This window comes from Lissotriton vulgaris, chromosome 1_1, assembly GCF_964263255.1.
Source record: "Lissotriton vulgaris chromosome 1_1, aLisVul1.2, whole genome shotgun sequence".
NCBI classification, from domain to species: domain Eukaryota; kingdom Metazoa; phylum Chordata; class Amphibia; order Caudata; family Salamandridae; genus Lissotriton; species Lissotriton vulgaris.
In genome coordinates, this window is record NC_141685.1 from 1589249741 (window position 1) to 1589268743 (window position 19003).

At 44.0% G+C, this 19003-nt stretch overlaps 1 protein-coding gene across 1 annotated transcript in view; it reads left to right on the plus strand.

Moving 5' to 3' along the window:
* Positions 1–19003, plus strand: part of CFAP54 (cilia and flagella associated protein 54) — a 2285874-nt gene that overhangs the window by 1467855 nt on the left and 799016 nt on the right. The window contains exon 49 of the mRNA XM_086918163.1: positions 11481–11534. Within this exon, the coding sequence (XP_086774289.1) occupies positions 11481–11534 (54 nt within the window). The remainder of the gene's footprint in view (positions 1–11480; positions 11535–19003) is intronic.

Here is a 19003-nt window from a genome sequence, read left to right on the forward strand (position 1 = left end):
AACGAGAGACAATTGGTTTGCTTAAAGATGGGCAGTAGTCATCTGGCCCCGCCCTATGTACCTGGCAGAAGGTGAGAAACAAGTAAAGAACACCAATTGGTATCGCCCATTATCGGAGGATCCAACTAAAGACATTCAGGGACAAATTGGCAAAGTTTTAGATTATGGCAAAGAGAATGGCTTCTTGGGAACCAAGGAACATGACTACCTTCTTAAGAAATGTCCTAGGACTCCGGTCCTTTATCTTCTTCCGAAGATCCACAAGAGCATGCAAGAGCCCCCTGGCCGCCCCATAGTTTCGGGGTGCGACTCATGTCTAGAGCTGATCGCACAGTATGTGGACTTTTTCTTAAAACCTTTTTTGAGTCAGGTAAAGTCATATTTGCGAGATACGACTGATTTTTTGGTAAAAGTTGAAAGAGCTAGCTTTCATGTACAGTCTCAAATCATGGTGACGATGAACGTCACATCGCTATATACTCAAATCCCTCAAGAAGAGGCTCTACAAGTGAAGGAGATTTACCTTGACCAGAGAGAAAGACCACATCGGGTCCCCACTGCCTTTATCTTAGAATTGGCGAAAATAGCACTTAAGAAAAACTATTTCACCTTTAATGGTGAGTATTACATGCAAGTGAAGGGGACCGCCATGGGGTGTCCTTATGCCCCAGAAATGGCGGTTCTCTTCATGGCATAATACGAACAGAAGTTCGTGGAAGCTAACAACCCATTCAGAGATCGAATTTTACAGTGGTATCGATACATTGACGATGTCTGGCTCCTGTGGCAGGGGAGTCAGGCGGAGCTAATGTCTTTCCATGGATGGCTCAATGCAAGGCACAGGGACATCAAATTCCCAATAGACAACAGCACTAGTCGCATGACGTTTTTGGATGTTGAAGTGAGATGTGAGGAAGGACGATTGGTAACATCTCTCCATAGAAAGGCGACTGATAGGAACACCATCCTGCACCACAGAAGTGCCCATCCACACAATTTAAAGGCCAATCTGCCCTATGGGCAATTGCTCAGAATTCGGCGTAATTGTTCGGATGTGGCTGATTATGAAAGACATGCGAGATCTTTTTGTCATGACATGCAGGACAGGGGCTACCCTAAGAAGCTCCTTAAGCACTCATTCAAACGTGCTAGATACACGCTGAGAGAATGCTTGCTGCAGCTTAAGCAACGCCCTCCGATGAACAAAATGGTGTGCGTCACAACGTTCTGTCCCAACACCCACAAGTTGCGCCAAGCTGTTCTAAAGAATTGGCATCTATTAGAATGTTTGAATTGTCCATTTCCTTAGCCCATCTTCGCTTATAGAAAAAATCGAAGTATTGGCGAACAATTGATTAGAGCTGACATTACCATTCCAAAACCTAAAAGTGACCTTTTGGCACAATGGAACCTAAAGCCCGTGGAAGATCATCACAGGTTTGGCAATTGTGTTGCTTGTTCTACCACAATTGAGGGCAATGAATTTATCCATCAGGGAACTAAGTGGAGACATACAGAATTCTCCAATTGCAAAACGAAAAATGTCGTTTATGGAATACTTTGCCCGTGCCCACTAATCTACATAGGCAAGACGAGCCAACAAGTCAACTAAAGGATCAGCCAGCATCGATCACGCATAAAGAAAAAAATAATGACCGCTCCTCTGGTTGAGCACTTCTGTGATAAAGACCATAATGAACATGAATTTAAATGGTCGGTGTTATTCACTGTGAATTCAATGACAAAATGCCACGACATTGAGCGTGCCTTACACCAGAAAGAGGCTTATCTCATTTTGAAATACAATAGCACTCAAACAGGCCTTAATAGCTTGTCCGAGATAGCCCATATATAACTGGCATAGACACACAGCATAGCAGACTGGCATCTGTCAGACATCCCTGGACTTAATCTGTAGCCTTACATCCTCTTTTCACTAACACATCTTGTGTATAAAGAATAAGCGTGGCCACTGCCTGACAGGTAGATTTATGCAATCTTATTAATGGGTGCAGCGTCACCTACAGACTCCCCACATGCTCTGTTACTAAAGTTTTTTTTTTAAGGGTGCATGCAATACACGATCACAATAATGACCCTCAATGTGCTCGCCGTACTTGTGGAATAAATGCTATTTAAATCAGCATTTATCAAATTTAAATGAAATGGCCCGTTTTAACATTAGTGTTCAGATACGAGTTGCCAATAAAGTTTTGAAGTTTTTTTAGTTCAAACCCAGCGCGTAACCAAAATAGTTAAAAAATAGATTTTCTGCCTCCATTCATTGACAATGACACCACGTAACAGGCGCGCCCTGATTTTACATGCGCTTCCCATATTAAAAATAATTTTCTCGTAGCGCAATTATGAGTACACTACAAGTCCCATCTTGCCTTTTTTGGAGGTGGGCTTTAAATACAGGAAGTGCTTGCGCGGCCATCTCTTTTGAGAAAACTTTGATCACACCAGCGGCGTATGTTATTTTCGAGCAGGTAAATGCCAGGACATGTTTCCTGTCTATTTCATGCTTATAATCTGTTTGAATGGTCATACTTTTGGCTACAAGCGCTTACACTCGCTTTTTCGTTTTTTCGCTAACACAGGACGACAAATTGAGAGCACAATTCCAAAAATTAAAAAGGGAATAGAAATACATCATTAAGGTAGGCGAAATGATTCCTGCCTTTCCTGGTATTTTAATAATGCATGCACTATGCGAACATTGCAATCAACAGCCCCACCACTAAAACATTTGTCACTACTGTTTTAGGAGCCTACCTTCATGGTGGTGGATTATATATAAGAACGCCGGTTGGCGGCAGTCGACAATAGCAAGGTATGCTTTATGTAGCACTGGGTGACGCCTTAGTAATGAAACCATGAGCAGGTTAGATTCACCAATGCAAAAAAAATTCTTAAAATTTCTTGTAGGTTGTCCTGCCTGGCCACGTTTAGAAATATTTGGTTTGAAATTCTTTACGCCTTAATGCCCTGCTCTACTGACAACCAAGTTTGGTATGTAGCAATTTTCTTTCTCAGCCCATTGCCTTAAAAGAAGTTCGGTTTTGAGAGTGATGAGTAAAATATTTTCTTTGCATCTTACAGATACTAAGAATAAAACAGCCCTGATGAGAGATCAGCGACACTGTGCCTGATATCGAAACGTGTTGGCACTTTCATAGGGTGGAATAAAATGTCATCTCTACTATACTAGGACCGGCTGGTCCAGTATTGATTTGTTTAAGAGCCACTCATTTGCTTATAATCACCCCTTGATTGGTTTTTCCTATTTTTCTCATTGTTTGATTGTAATGTTTGTTCTAATGTTGTTTGTGATGTATTCTTAGTTTTTTGTAATGTTTGATGCAAGAAATTTTCTTTTTGTACTGTGTAAAGAATCTGTTTTTCCTGTATGTACAAAGTATATATAGGTGTGTAAATATTTAATGTATTGTTGTTTTCTGTCATATAGCTTGTCATAACTTGAAAAAGATAAAAAACATTGACACTAAGTAGGATGTCGAGGGGAATCACAATAAATGGATCTTTTCCCTCCTAATAAGCTTGTAGAGATTTTGTGGTTCGGGCAATTTGTGTTATATGTTCTATAAAGGGTCTAGCCCCCACCACGTGTTTATGGACCTATCCCCTTTTGTTCTTAGAGTCGTCAGATCACAACATCGGAGGATGTTCGCCCTTTCAGAAGATGAATCTGAAGGCATTGAAGGAGTGTGAGGCAAAGCTTTTCATGGCCCTAGTGAGAATGGAGAAGAGGAGGCGCAAGAGGTCCATGTCAAAGTCGTCGACCTCTCACACCTAGAAGTTGAGAAAGCATAAGAAGAAGTGCCAACATGGGTCTCGGGATTGATCTACGAAGCTTCAAGGTTAGCTTCTCCTGCTCAACGGCATCATGCACAAGATGATATCTCGTTGTTGCCTTCTCCGTCTCCGTAGTGACTCTGGCCCACTCTCCAACGCCGAGGGATTCGCCGGTGCCCAAGGAGTCTTCTCCTGTGACTTCTTCTGTACTGGCCCTGGTGTCCTCGGCGCCACAGCCGCAGCCCGCCACATGGCCTCGGTCAGATCCAGACCCAGCAGTTGCGGATCCTTAGCCACCCTTTCCGAGTCCAGGAGCAGAATCTTTGCATGTCCTGAATGCGATGTTTGGCATCTTTGCCAAGGCAACGTTCCCTACAGGTGCGCTCTCTGGCCCTGTGGGATCGCTTGCATACAAATGGGCATCCCTCATTGATGTGCCCAGGCACCTTTCGTACCCTTTATGCTGACAGCTCCATCATGGCAGTTCCCAGCACTGAGATTTTTTGACGCCAATACCACAGTCTCTGGCGCCATCAGGTGTTGGGCCGGCACCGTCCCGACTTCGAGCAGTGCCACTACCTGCTTCTGAAGGTCCTCCTTCAACTCCAGCACCGATATCTCCAGCGCCGCACCTGGCACCGCCGATACCGAAGTTACGCCCCAGGAGGGAGGCCCAGAGGCTGCTGGAGGAGGATGGATACCAGCAGGATCAGGCTGAAGAAGGGGAAATCCTCGACTCTGTGGATGACTTTGAAGGCCTACAGGAGGCCAGTGGCTTGGGCACTTCCCCTGAATGGGAGCTTTCTTCCCCGAAAGCCTAGCTTTCACAGGATGTTGCTCCATAACATTCCATCATCAGGAAGGCTGCTGACCTGCTAGATCTTCAATTGCCCACTTCTGAGGTCAAGTGAAGTCAAATATCCTGCCTGAAGTGTAACAGTCCCCTTCTTCTGTTTTTGAGCCTTTTCTGCCTTTCAACAAGGCTTTGACAGAGACTATTTTGAAAGTGTGGTAGAAGCCCTTATCTGCCCCTTCTGTACCAAGGACAGTGGCGAGACAATACAAGCCTTGTACGGGTGATCTGGCTTTCTTTACTGCCTACCCTTCACCGGAGAGCTTGGTACTTCAGGCTTCTTGTTCAACAAGTGTTATAGAAAACAGGGTTAAACCAACTAAAGTCAAAGGGACGTGGGTAGTTATCGGTATAATGGGAAGGGTCCCATACACAAGACAAATGATTCAAAATTATATTCTGATATACAATTAATTCAAAGAGCAAAGCTGTTGAATGCAAAAAAGTTTAATTAAGATTTGCATGTACATCTTTTTAGTGGTTGAAACTCATAATACATTTATGCTAAGCATGTCAAATTTCATTAAATGTGTTCAACAAAGCAGCCAGCTAGGTCTTTCCCCACCACTCGGGTAATTGGGACTAAAAAAAACTGGAGCTGTCTGTAGAGAAGATTTCTCCTCTGCAAGCACGGCCTAAAAATCTACTAATGCCACCTGCCTGTTGGCAAGGTATATCCATGCCTTGATGGACTCTGCTAAAGAGGTAGCTCCTAAACTGCCTGAGGATGTCAGCGGTCACTTCTTGGAAGTGTTAGCAAATACGCAGGCTGCAGCCCATCTGTTGATTCAGTCAGGGCTGGATACAGCGGACTCGGTCGCCAGAGTGATGGGCTCCTCTCTCGCTACAAGGAGACATGCCTGGCTCAGGTCTTTGGGGTTCTCTCCTGATGTGCAGGCTACTCTGCTTGATCTGTCTTTTGATGGGCCCAGACTTTTTGGTACAAAAGTGGATTCTGCTTTGCAATGCTTCAAGGACAGTAGGGCTACTGCGCGATCCTTGGGTCTGCAGTCCCATCCTAGGGGTTATGGATTCAGGAGGTTTCGAGGTCTTGGGAAGGCAGCTTCCTTTTGAGGCTGTCAGCAACCACAGCAGCAGCAGAACTCCCTGTACAAGTCGTACAGAGGAAAGGGTAGAGGTTGTCTGCAAGGGGCCTCCCAGCAACAGTCCTCCTCCTCATCCTCCTCTTTCCCTGTCACCACCACCGATACCATAGGAAAGCAGGTTACGTCACATCTTTGGGTGTTGAATCTTGTAGAAAATGTGCACTCCCTACCTTTCCAAGAGTTTCTGTCTCCTTACCTTCCTTGCCAGGGCTGGTGTTCGGAGGACCATCTGCTGCTTTCGCAGCAGGTGGTTCTTGCCTTACTACAGAAAGGTGCAATAGAGGTGGTTCCAGAGCAGGAACGGGGTCAGGGTTGCTACTCCTGGTATTTGCTGATCCCCAAGAAGGACGGTTATAGACCTCAGGATCTTTAACTTTTATCTCACACAAGAAAGGTTTGAGATGTTGACCCTGGTTCAGGTTCTTCTGGCGCTGCAGCAGGAAGACTGGATGGTGTCTATCAATTTGCAGGAGGCGTATTTTCATCTTCCCATCCTGAAGTCGCATCGGAAGTATCTCTGTTTTATGGTGGGATCTCAACACTATCAGTTTGCGGTCCTTCCGTTCTGACTTACGTCCGCCCCACTGGTCTTCACGAAGGTGATGGCTGTGGTAGCAGCTCATCTCAGAAGGTCGAGGGTACCTGTGTCTCTCCATCTGGATGACTGGCTGCTCAACTGCAAGTAACAATGCCGTTGTTGTATGCTTGGGTTTCTCTATAAATGTACCCAAATGTCACCTGGTGCCTTCTCAGCGCAGCATGACTGGACATTACTGTGTGCCGAGCTTTCCCGCCTACACAGAGGATTCGCAACATTCAAAAATTGATTTCTTTGTTTCACGATGGAGTGGTTCTTCCAGTCCTGAAGGTCTTACGCCTGCTGGGTCTGTTCACTTCCTGCATACTGTTGGTCACCCATGCATGCTGGCACATGAGGGTACACCAGTGGTGCCTCCGCAGGCAGTGATATCAGCACAATGGAGATCTTGGGGAGATTGTCAGATTCTCCAGAGAGACTGCAGCAGAACTGTCTTCGTGGAGTATTTCCAAAAACCTGTCTCAGGGGAAGCCTTTTCAACCTCCTCCACCTGTGGCCATAGAGATCACAAATGCTTCCACTCTAGGGTGGGGAGCACATCAGGGGGATCTAGAGATCAAGGGTCTTTGGTCCCAGAGAAAAGGTTGCGCCACATCAAACTTTTGGAATTGCGGGCAATACATCTGGTTCTCAAGGCCTTCCTTCCCTCCCTTTGCGGTCCGTCAGTTCAAGTCCTGACGGACAAGACTACTGTGATGTGGTATATCAACAAGCAGGGAGGGGTAGGGTCGTATTGTCTCTGAAGAGAGGCACTGCGACTCTGGTCCTGGGTTTAGGATCACCAGATTTGCGTAATTGCAAATCACCTGGCCAGGGTGCTTAACGTGCATGCGGACAGTCTCAGTCCGCAATACTCAGCCGACCACAAGTGAAGGCTTCACCCAGAGGTGATTTCCCGCATCTTCAGGTTGTCTCCTCAGGTGGACCTATTTGCCATGAATGAGAACGCGCATTGCCAGTTGTTCTACAGGCTCTAGTATCCGATCCGGGAGCATTGGGGGAAGTGTTACAGCTGGTTTGGAGCTTTCATACCCTTTATTCCTCAGGTTCTGGGGAAGATTTGCCAAGACTGGTTTTGTTTTAGTGATTAACTTGAGATGGGGTCAAGGGACTGAAATGAGATGTGGTCTGTTGGCCAACTTGAGATGTAATCTAGACGGTAAATTGACATGTGGTCTAGAGGCTGAGATGAGATGTTAAGTGACTGATTCGAGACAGGCGCTAGTGTTCTGGTGGGACCTGGTAGTGGCCCAAGGCCCATAGGTAGAACATGTTTAGAGGAGGCTGTACTCGTATTTACTTTGCCAGAAATAATTTCTGCAATACTCCAATTATGTCCTGAGAGTTTAGAGACTACTTTAAAATTCTCCTCTCGTCATTATCACAAGTCTCCCCTGACAGCAATTTGCTGTAGAAGATAGTGATAATTCATCTTAGGTATGCAGTATTACCTACCAAGGCAAATCTCACTTTACTGCTGAAGTTTCCAGTTTATACCAGAAGTGTGTGTCCAATGCTCTGGTGTCAAAAAAATGGCCAGTGTCTTGATTACCAGGCCTTTTTTCTTCACTCAGATGTTTCAGGGAGTTTGTAAATGACCCTCCCTAGGGTGAAAAGTGGCTAAGATGGTTTCCAGGTTGTTGGGTGTGGCCTAGTCCCTCAGCTTTAAACAAGGAATCTTGAGTTCTGAACTATTTAACCCCTTGACCCAATTGGGTGACCTATAGCAAATCTCTTTACCTCCCTGTGTCTCTTCATCAATTAAAATAAACTGAAAACTCCAGTATCCAACAATGTGATTACGTGATCCGCTACAGACAATCATCAACGTTGGGGAAGAAGTTGAGTAAAACCTTCTTTAACACTGAAGTGTGACAGGTGCGCCCACCCCTCACACTTGTCTATTTTTACCCCACCTCCAGTACCACTTCTGTTCTTTGTCAGCAAATGAGGGAACATGAACTATTCCACAAGGCGAGAGTACTCTGCGTCACCGATGTGGGATTTGTATGAATAATATATATATATTTTTAAAGAACACTTTTTGATCCCTTTCGTGATTTCTCGTGTTTGCACACTATGAAGAATTGGTAAATTTATTATTATTATTTATACATATTGATTGTCCCGGATTGGCCAAGAAGGGTGTGGTGCACAGACCTTCTTCATCTCTCATCCCACCCTACGCTCCGTCTACATCTCAGGGCAGACCTCCTCTTGCAGTCGCAGGTACAGGTTCTATGCATATATGTCTTTACAACGAATTCTCTACAATGCATTCCATTTCAACGCAGTTGTTAAAACGACTGTGTTGTTACAACCTGAACCATTACATCGCAAGTCTTTAGAACGGCTTGCTGTAGGGGGCGCTCTGGACTAAGGAATAGTATAATTTACTATTCCTACTTCAGTTTGTGCAACAGTAGGGAAGGTTTTGGATTATAAATCCAGCACCAGCACGCCCCCTAGAGCAAGTCGTTGAGACGACTTGCGATGTAACAGTTCATGATGTAACAATGCGGTCGTTGTAACGGAATGTGTTGTAGTGCATTCCATGTAAAGGCTGTTTCCCGGTTCTACACTCCCACCTCCAGAGCCTGCATCTTCATGCCTGGAGATTGAATGGGCAGCCTGAGTTCTTCCTCTCGCCCACCGGATATGGTGGATTTTATTTTGTCGGCCAGACGACACTCCCCCAAATCTGTTTATTCCTGTAGATGGGCCAGATTTGTTAAGTGGCGTGGAGAGAGGTCGATTGATCCCTTGGAGGCCCATTTATCTGATGTGCTTACCTCTTCACTTTCCTTAGCCCAGCAAGGTTTTTCTGTGGCGTCTGTTAAGGGTTACTTGTCAGCTTTATCTGCCTTCCTTTGTTTGCCAGACCAGCCTTCGTTGTTCAAGTCTCCCATATTTATGAGGTTCATTAAGGGCCTCATTAATTCATTTCCTCCCACTCCCTTTATAATGCCACAGTGGTATTTGCATTTAGTACTTACGTTCTCGAAGAGCATTAATAGAGCCTGGAATTCAATTGGGACAGCTCATAATGGAATGTGGATGTGGATATGGATGTGAATGTGGAGGGATCAATGTCCCCGTATTGTTCAGTAGCAAATTTAGTCAGAGAAGTAGACGGCAAGGAGTTAACTACTTTTCAAGCCAACATATCTTTCCCATTTTGGAGCTCTTTTGGTGCGAGAAAAAACAAAGGTAATGTTTCATATGGGATAATTTCACAATATAAGAAATGTTGGCCTTACGAATTTGTAACATTGTAGGTTGGAGCAGCACAGAACAACTGGTTCCTTCCATTAATTACAGGCCCTGAAACGTATTCTCTTTGAAATGCAAAGAGCAGGAAAGATAGCATTAACACACCCACACTGTTTCTAATTAAAAATAAACCATTCTAGACACAGCCTCACCCTTTATAAAGAGTCTTCTCCCAGAAGAAGGCCTGAAGGACGTCCGGGGAGTGGATGGTTGGGTACATGGCCAAATGTGTCATCAGCATTAAATGTGCATTTGTTGGTTGTTAGCTGTAGCCACTGAATGTTGTCACTGAGAGCAATATGTACTCAGAAAGTGCTAGATTCATGAACACAATTGTATTGCTCCTCTAAGTCAGTTTTTAATCCTGCTAAAAAACACTGTGTTCCTCACTGGTTAGGAATTTATCATTTGTTATTTATAAATAGAACTATTTAGGGGCTTGATAATTTCTTCTCTAAAAGCAAACAAATTAGATACAAATGGCTGAACAAAGATCATTTTCAGAAGCGGCTAAATTAAATGGACAATTTTATTTTTGTGTTTGTACTTTCTCATTTATGTTCTGTGCCTTATAAATAGGCATTGCCACACTTGTTAGACATCGCTGAGCTTTTGACTTATTTACCTAGATGTCCATTCATCAGACAATTGAGTAAATTTGAGTTTAGCTCCCATAGTTTACTATGCAGTTCCCATTGTGTTTGCCCTGATGAACACATCTGTGAAGCCCCTTCTGAGATTTAAATCACCTCTTGGGCACTGATGCCAAGTGACTGTTGGGGAATGAGTGAATCTGATGGTTTCTGTTTACCACTTATCAAGCTGCTTATCAGGAATGCAGTAGGTGATGGGCATTATTCCTCTCAGAGACTGTCCCTGTTTCACCAACGTTCCTCCTGTTTTCCATCCTCTACTCCTTTGTATGATTTTCCTTTTTTGGGAGCTAAACCTTGTCCTTATAAAATTGATTTTGTTAATTCTATGCCATAGTTATTTCTTTTGGCACCATTTTATGTTTCATTCAAGCAAAGGCTTTCCTGGTTTAGAGATGGGCTTGCTTCATCGCATCGGTATTCAGTTATGTTTGGTAGTGATCTTGTAAATTCATCTTGTGGTTGGACTTTGAGCACTGGATAAACTTTCCATTCATTGCTTGAGGTAATCAAGATCCCAATCTTTATTGGGGCCTGCATTCCCTGGTTCCCCTGGTTTTGTCACCAGGTTGATGTGTTTTTTCCTCTCATGTGACATTGTAGTATTCAACTACTGTGCTCCATTACTGTTTCCTGGTTGCCCTCTCTCTTGGCATTCTTCTCAGCCAACTGTTGCTCTGGTCCGATCAGAAACATTCACTCCTATCTGGGTGTTTGCTTGTCGTTTTTGTGTGAATTATCTCTTTGTTGTCATCTGTTGTAATTCAACTGCCTGTAGAAATGTTAATCAATTTTTCCTAACTTCTTTTGACCTCCTAATAGTGTTGATGGTGTCTTATCTACAAGGAGTCACATTCCTCTTTTGACATCACCTTTTTAATATAAAATATAAAGTATGAATTTGCTAATAAACATTGCTTATTCTTTTTAAGCTTATTTTTCTCTTCTTCATCATTGTCATCCTATCCTCCATGTGCTTCCATCCTTCTCCTCATCCATCTTGCCCCCTCTTTCTTTTTCTGTTCCTCATCATTCTCATTATCTTACTCCGCTTCCTCCTAACTCTCCATCTTCTCTGCTCCTACTGCTAACACTGGTCTTCCACATATTTAGACCCCGGTGTTTAATTTTAATGTATTGTTTGAACCACCTTGTCATTTAATTTCTTTTTTTTGTAGGAGAGTAAGAAATTTGATTCATCGAAATCACTGCTAGCAGATGACAACAAGTTGGTAAGTAATCATAGAAAGGTGGTTAAATATGCACATATGTGACTTATGTAGCGCAATCTTGAATAGAAAGCAATGAATCATCGTACATTATGTGGGTTTAACAGTAGCTAGTGTAGACCGATTGGGGCAGGGGAGTTGGGTGGGTGTGGGCATACAACATCATAAGAGCTGGGGTTATGCTGGAGAGTGGAATGATTGTTGGTTTGATTCAGAGTTGGGCAGCAAAAGAATGACAGAGATGTGGGTGGGACAAAAGATGTTGTTGGACGTGGTTGTGAATGTAAACTTTACAGAGGTTGCTACTTTGTATTGGGAAACATAAGAGTGTACTGAATTGTAGTTACCCTGTGCTTTTTCATTGGACCCTTTTCCCAATGCATTGTGTTTGTTTTATAAATAGTCTAGCCGAATGTGTTGTCTAGCTGATAAAAACATAAACAACTCTGTTAAAGGATCCTGAATGAAATTCCCAGTGATAAACTAGAATCAGACAAGTCTTGCTCTTGAGAAAGGAATTTCCATGACTTACTCAAGTGGTTCCGTTGAATGCCACAGCGTGTTTCGTGTCCAGGCTGAAGTTTGATCCAGACGTTGTGTTTCAGGACTGATGATCACCCTTTAAATCCAGCCGAACAGTATGACATAGTTGATTTGAATGCAGATCTTTCAGAGTTGAAGCACCACTTTAAAAGAAGGGTGATAAAATAGCAGTCTATCATGCCTTTCAATCTGGTGAATGCAGTTGCATCAACCTCATGCTATCTATACCTCATATGTATCTCTTTTCAAGATGGCCTCTACTACCTTGGTGTTGAAACCACCAGTTAACATGGAGGTGAATATCCACAATAAAGTATTATATTTGACACATGGGATCAATAAAAGCTTTCAGCACACCTATTGCAGATATACGTAAGATGTCTGCGAGGATTCCAGAATGAATGGTGCTGAGGAAATAAAGTTCTAAAGTGAGGTAAACCTTTTAACTGACCAGTTATCCAGTAGCAGGCTTCGTGGTGGTCAATGTGGATAATGTTCAAGGAAAGCCAAATATATTTCAAAAATTTGCATCTGGTTGAACAGTTTATGTGAAATGACTCTATGGGAAACACTATGGATAGAACTTTCCACAGCTTCATTAGGAGAATATTTCATGCATTACTAGAGGGTACAGAAACATATTATTTGCAGTTATTTCTCATAAGGTGCTTGAAGGAGGAACCTTCATCATGAATCCACAAGGTGCCACAGTTGTTGATATCATAAATGTTATAAATATGTTATAAGCGCCGGAGGCATACTACCAATATTTTATGTGCCCCAACTATTAAAAATGCAGAGCTGCAAGGTTGTTTTCCAACATGGTTTTTATGTCTTTTTAAAAAAAATTGGAATACCCGCTCCTAAAAAACCTTCATAGTATAAGCTCTGTCCTAGAAGACAATGTCAACTGTTGGTCACCAATTTCCAAACCGTTTGGGCAACTTGAGTGATTTCATAGTGCTGTTCATTGTGAGCTTTGTGCTTCAATACATTCAGATATATAATTAGAACAATGGTTCATCCTGAAGCACTTTTGGTGGCTGGCAAATTCAAATCTAGATTAGATTCCCTTTGAAGGGCAGGTCCTAAGTTGGTAACACCAGAAGCACAGGAAGCATAAAAGGTGGTCCTCTTCTTCCCAATAGGGATAAAAGGAAAAGATGGCCAGTCAGGTTTGAGCCATTGTTGGAAATTGGGTTACTGGTTGAGGGGGTGAAAGAGGTTATTAAATTGCGATTCGTAGGACACCAAACTCGACTTTCCTTCCTGCTCCCAATTGAAAGCTATCACTTATTAAATGTAATAAGTTAATGCAATGTGTTATCCTATGGGAGAGGCAAGCCTTGCAAAAGTAGAAAAAAATGTATTTAATAGTGTTTCACTACCTGGACATGTACAAGTGACCAGTACATGTCCAACTTTTTAAATATATGGCGCCCTGCCTTATGGGCCGTTTAGGGCTTACCCTAGGTTTGCCTTATATGTATTAAAAAAGAAGGTTTAGATATTTTGACAGGCCGAAGTGTCATTTTAAAACTGCACACAGGCTGCAAGGTTACATGTTTAAAAGGCTAACTAAGTGAGTGGCACAATAAGTGCTACCTGCCTACTGATTGCAGTTAATTTACAGGCCCTGTGCACATGTAGTACCACTTTATGTTAAGTTATGTTGATTTGTATAGCAAACTGATCACCCAAGAGGGAATCCAGGTGCTTGGGTAGGTGTGTAGGATTGTGGTCTCAGGGTGCTTATACAAAGAGCCAGGCCATCTGCTTTTTGTGGAACTGAAAAGGTGAGGAGGAGGCTCTGATGTATTGATGGAGGTGGTACATGTCTTGGATGCGATGTAGGAAAATGAGTGACCTCCAGTTTCGCTGTTATGCATGAGGGGAATGTGTGCGAGTGAAAGTGTGGCAGAGCGTAGGTGTCTGGTGGGCCAGTGAAAGTGTATTTGACTGTATAAGAATTCTGGTCCTGTGTTGTATAGAGCATTGTATGTGTGCTTGAGAAGTTTAAATTGCTGCGCTTGTGCATGGGGAGCCATTGAAGCTACTTGAGGTGCAGTGCGACGTGGGTGCGGCATAGGAGGTCTACTATGAGCCTTGTAGCGGTGTTCTGGATAAACTGAAGTCTATGTAGGAGTTGTTTCGAAATTCCGGTGTACCGAATGTTGCCGTAGTCCAGCCTGCTGGTGATGAATGGTCCATCTAGTGTTCAAAGGCAAAAATTTGAAGATTTTTTCACAGTATGCATAAGATATGGAAGAAGGAGGTGCACATTGCATTGACTTGACCCGTCATGTTGAGCTTGTCATCTAGGATGATCTCTAGATTTCTTGCATGGTCTGTGGGCGTGGGTGTTGGTCCTGGCTCCAACTGCCACCAGGTGGAGTCCCATGGAGATGTCTTGTTGCCGAAGACCAGTACTTCCGTCTGGTCAGATTTGAGATGCAGGCAGTTGGTTCGTATCCAGTCTGCTAACATGGTCATGCAGTTGGCAAAGTCAGTTCTGGCAGTGGTTGTTTTGTTTGTCAGGGAGAGGATGAGTTGGGTGTCATCAGCTTAGGAGATGACAGTGATGTCTTGTGATCGGATGATGATGGCAAGCAGTGCCATGTAGATGTTGACAAGGGTGGGGCTGAGGTATGTTCCCTGAGGGACTCTACATATTAATTTCTTGATCTGTGATGCGAAGGGTACCTGTCTGATCCTTTGGGTTCTTCCTGTGAGGAAGGAAAGATTCATTTGAGAACCTATCTTTGTATGCCAATCTCATGGAGTCTTCTGATGAGGGCGATACGGGAGACAGTTCCGAAGGCCGCAGAGGGGTCGAGTAGGATGAGGGCCACTGTTTCTCTTCAGCCCAAGATGATTTGAAGGTCATTGGTGGCCACAATGAGTGCTGTTTCAGTGCTGTGGTTCTTTCTGAATCCTGATTGAGTCCTGTCTAGAAGATGACGACGTTCAAAATGGGTTGTGAGTAGCTTTTTGATGGCCTTCTCAATCACTTTGGCTGGATAGGGAAGCAGGGAGATTGGTTAGAAGATTCTCAGTTGATTCAGATTGGCTGAGGGCTTCTTGAGTAGGGCATGGATTTCTGCAGGTTTCCATTCATCAGGGAACGTGGCGGGCATGAAGGAAGTGTTGATGATGTGGGTCAGTGTGGTGCTGATTTGTGATGCTCCCAGGTTGGAATTGTGGTGGGGGCATGGGTCCGTTGGGGCCCCTGAGTGGTTGGTCCGCATGATTGTTGCTGTGTCATTTCTGGTGAGGGCTGTCCTTTTGGTCAGGTGGCCAGCATGGTTGTTGGTGGATAGGTTAGCAATGAGTACTTTGGGGTTGGGTTAGTGTGTGAAGTTGCTCTAGATGGTTGCGATTTTTTTGTGGAAGAAGTTGGATAGTTTGTTGCAGAATTGTTGGAAGGTTTTGATAATGGTGTCAGTGGCTGAGGGCAAGGTGAAATTCTTATCAAGAAGATTTCCTTGCAGCTGGTGGAGCTTCCTTCGCTGTGGTCCACTAGTGTTTTTTTCTTGGTGACTTTTATTTGCTGCTGATAGCTTCTGAGTGCAGCCTTATAGGTAGTTTTGCCGGTAGTGTTGTGGCTGGCTCTCCATTTCCTTTCTAGCTGTTTACAGTGTGTACTAGCTACTTACAAGTACATTAATTGTGCCAATTGGACGTTAGTCAATTTCAGCTTGTCTGAAGGAGAGAGTACTAGCACATTAGTGCTGGATAGCAGTGGCAAAGTGTGCAGAGTCCCAGGGCCAACAAAAACGAGATCAGTAAAAAAAAGACGAGTAAGGCAAAAGGTTTTAGGAAGACAACCCTGAGACTCACCGGTCTAGCAGCAATCTTTGCAGCTGGGGCCAGTATTGAAGAAGATGAAGCTGAAGGAGGTGAGTTTACCTCTTACTAGTCCATATTCACACCCTAGTTAAGTGTTCAGAAGACAATGTTGCCATAACTTGATACCTTTGGCCAGACTGTGGAGTCTGTGGCTTCATGTTTAGGTTGAGTGGGAAGATTTTGTAAAGCTGATGCTGGTTGCAGAGTCATGGTCAACTTTGCTCATATCTTCAAGCGCAACATCCATTGCAGAGAGGGCTCCGAATTTGTCATTAATTTCTTGATTAAATTGATTTTGATGAAGCCTAGTAATCAAATAGAGATGTCATAATCAGTACCAGAAGCAAGATGAGGATAATTTCCTTGAGGATGAACATATATTGCCACCTATTCAAACGGATAAAGAGCTCTATAAGGACTTCCAGAAGGCAGGTGGTCTTCAGAACATGTATTAGTCTACACATATTATAAAGCCATCTGCAGCTTTGAACATTCAGCTGCAAGCAGAGGAGCAGAAGCAAAATCTGTCCATGGAAATACCAAGAGATAAAAAGATGACAGAGGTTTTCTCCCAATTTATAGAGGCACTGTACACGCAGCTACAACAGTTCAGAATTGATCCAGTCAACTCCAGCAGTGGCTAAGCATGCAGCTTGTAAGTGCAGAGTAAAAATCAAGTTGGGGAGAATGGACCACTTGTCCTGTGTTACCAGGCTCTAGGATAACGTGGGAGGGGCCATCGTTTTAAAAAACCCTCATATGCGGACACAGGCGTCAGACGGTATATCTTGCTTTTCTGCCATTCAGTGCTGCAACAGCATTAATATTGGGTCTTTTCCTTTGTACGATGCTGACCTCCACATGGAGGAAGACCAACTTGAGTGACAGTAGTGGCCAGAGATAAAAAGAGGGCATGTTGGTGCTCATGTGAGTGTGAAATAAAATTCCTTATGCCATGTCTCTCGTGTTTTATTCTGTGGATCACTGGTATAGGAAACTAAAAACAAAGACATGCGTTTATAGACCTAGTTACTAGCCTATCGCACTAGTGAAAATGGTCGACATGTTTCAGCCTCCTGTTAACTCTTGAGGCTTTCATCAGGACCAATCGATTAGGTGCTCATTCTGGCTCCTAAGTGTAAAAAAGTGGTTTACTCACCACCTTTATGGTTAATAGGCAGATCTGCTGTATGAGTAAAACGGAAATATTACAGTAGTATCATCATTTATTAACATTGCTGTCAACTTTTGGCATCAAATTCCCAAATTTTCTGTTGTGAACATTGGGGCGTGTATTAACGCAGGTTAGTAGCAAGCACATACAGGTTATCGGGACAGGGGTAAGAGAACAGAAGGCCATAAAAATTGAGTAACTCTCTCAACGTTGTGAGGGGATTAACAGAAAGTGTAGATTAAGCATGGGCGGAAAATCCGTTTCGCTCGCGGATTTTGCGGATTTTCGGTAAATTCGCAATCCGCGAGATTCGCGAATCTCCCGCAAAATCCGCAAATCCGCGAGCAGCGGATTTTGCTCGCACTGTTCGCGTGAGTTCGCGGCTTCCCAGTACAACTTCGCGCCCCGCGAATAAGCGCTAAATTGCAGAGATACGATCTTAGCAAAACTGAAACTACTTACCAGGTTCAAAAGTTCAGGCTCATCATTAGTAGCCATTTCCTTTAGTGCTTCCTGAGGGGCCCCTCCAGAGTTCAGTTGCCTACTTGCAACTATTATGTGACCTTGCTCTGAACCTCAGAATAGTTACACATATGCCACAAAGGTCCTGAATTACTGCTAAGGGAGACAAGCAGGAGCCAGGCTGGAAGTTCAAATCCGTTAATCAGCCCCTAATTCATTATTGTCAGTTGGGGCAGGGCAGGTGTTGTAACTAATTTTGCAACAATGAAAGCACTTAGCAAGTGCAAAAGATCACTAATCAGGAAGCACTAAGGAAGCAGGTGCCAGCTAAAAAAAATATTCTGTGACACATTAATCAGCCCCAAATTAATTCAGGTCACTTGAGGCAGGGAAGGTGTGCTTTGCTTTGCCAAAAATAATGTACACTGGACAACCAGAGGGTGCGGTGATGAAACAGAGGGTGGCATGGGTGGGCCAGAGGGTGGCATGAGTAGTCAGAGAGTGGCAGTGGTGACAGAGAGTGGCAGTGATGAAGAAGAGTGTCCCAAACAGGCTGGACACGTAGAAACAACAAGTTCGCAAAACTTGCGACCCGACAGGTAAGTTCGCGTTTGCGAAACTGTACAAAACCCTCGCGAACTGGCAGAAACCCGCGCAAACACACAAAAAAAAATCCGCAAATTCGCGACAATTCGCGGATTTTGCGGATTGCGAGTTCGCAAATCCGCAAAATTCGCGAACGCGAGATTCGCAAAATTCGCCCATGCTTAGTGTAGATCTGATCTTAGGTCAATCCTCTGATGTAAATACATACATTCAAAATAGCCAAAATAGGCGGGAGTTTTGTTTGCATGTTTGCCAGGAATTAAATTCGATTGCTTTGGATCAACAAGACTCTCACCATTGTCAATGAGATTGCATCCTAAATCTTTAACCACTTACAACATGTTGTCAAGACCAGCGGGCCGCGCTCATGTAATGTGATCGATAGTGTGGATGATCAAGATTTTCCTCATTGTCACTGAGATGGCATCTAAAACCTCTTACAAACGTGTTGTCAAGAAAGGCGGGCCGCGCTTGTGCAATGCGATCAATAGCAGTGTTTCTTGTAATGGCGGACTTACATGCGCGATTCAAAATGATGACAGTTTTGAGCGCGTAGCCTGTCGCGAACATATAGAGCTTATGGTATCATTAAAGTGCAGATCTAAATTTGTTACATCATTAAACCTTTCGCTGCGGCGGCTATTCCGCCGCAGCGCTAACAGGGCGGGGCGGCTGCATGCTGGTGACAGAACCACTCCGTCACCAGCCGCGGTTGAGCTGTGCTCGTGACGGAGCGCTTCCGTCATGGCCCGCCCCGCTCGATTGAACGCGCCGCGCAAGCACGGCGTCCGGGCCATGACGGAACCGCTCCGTCATCAGCACAGCCCAACCGCAGCTG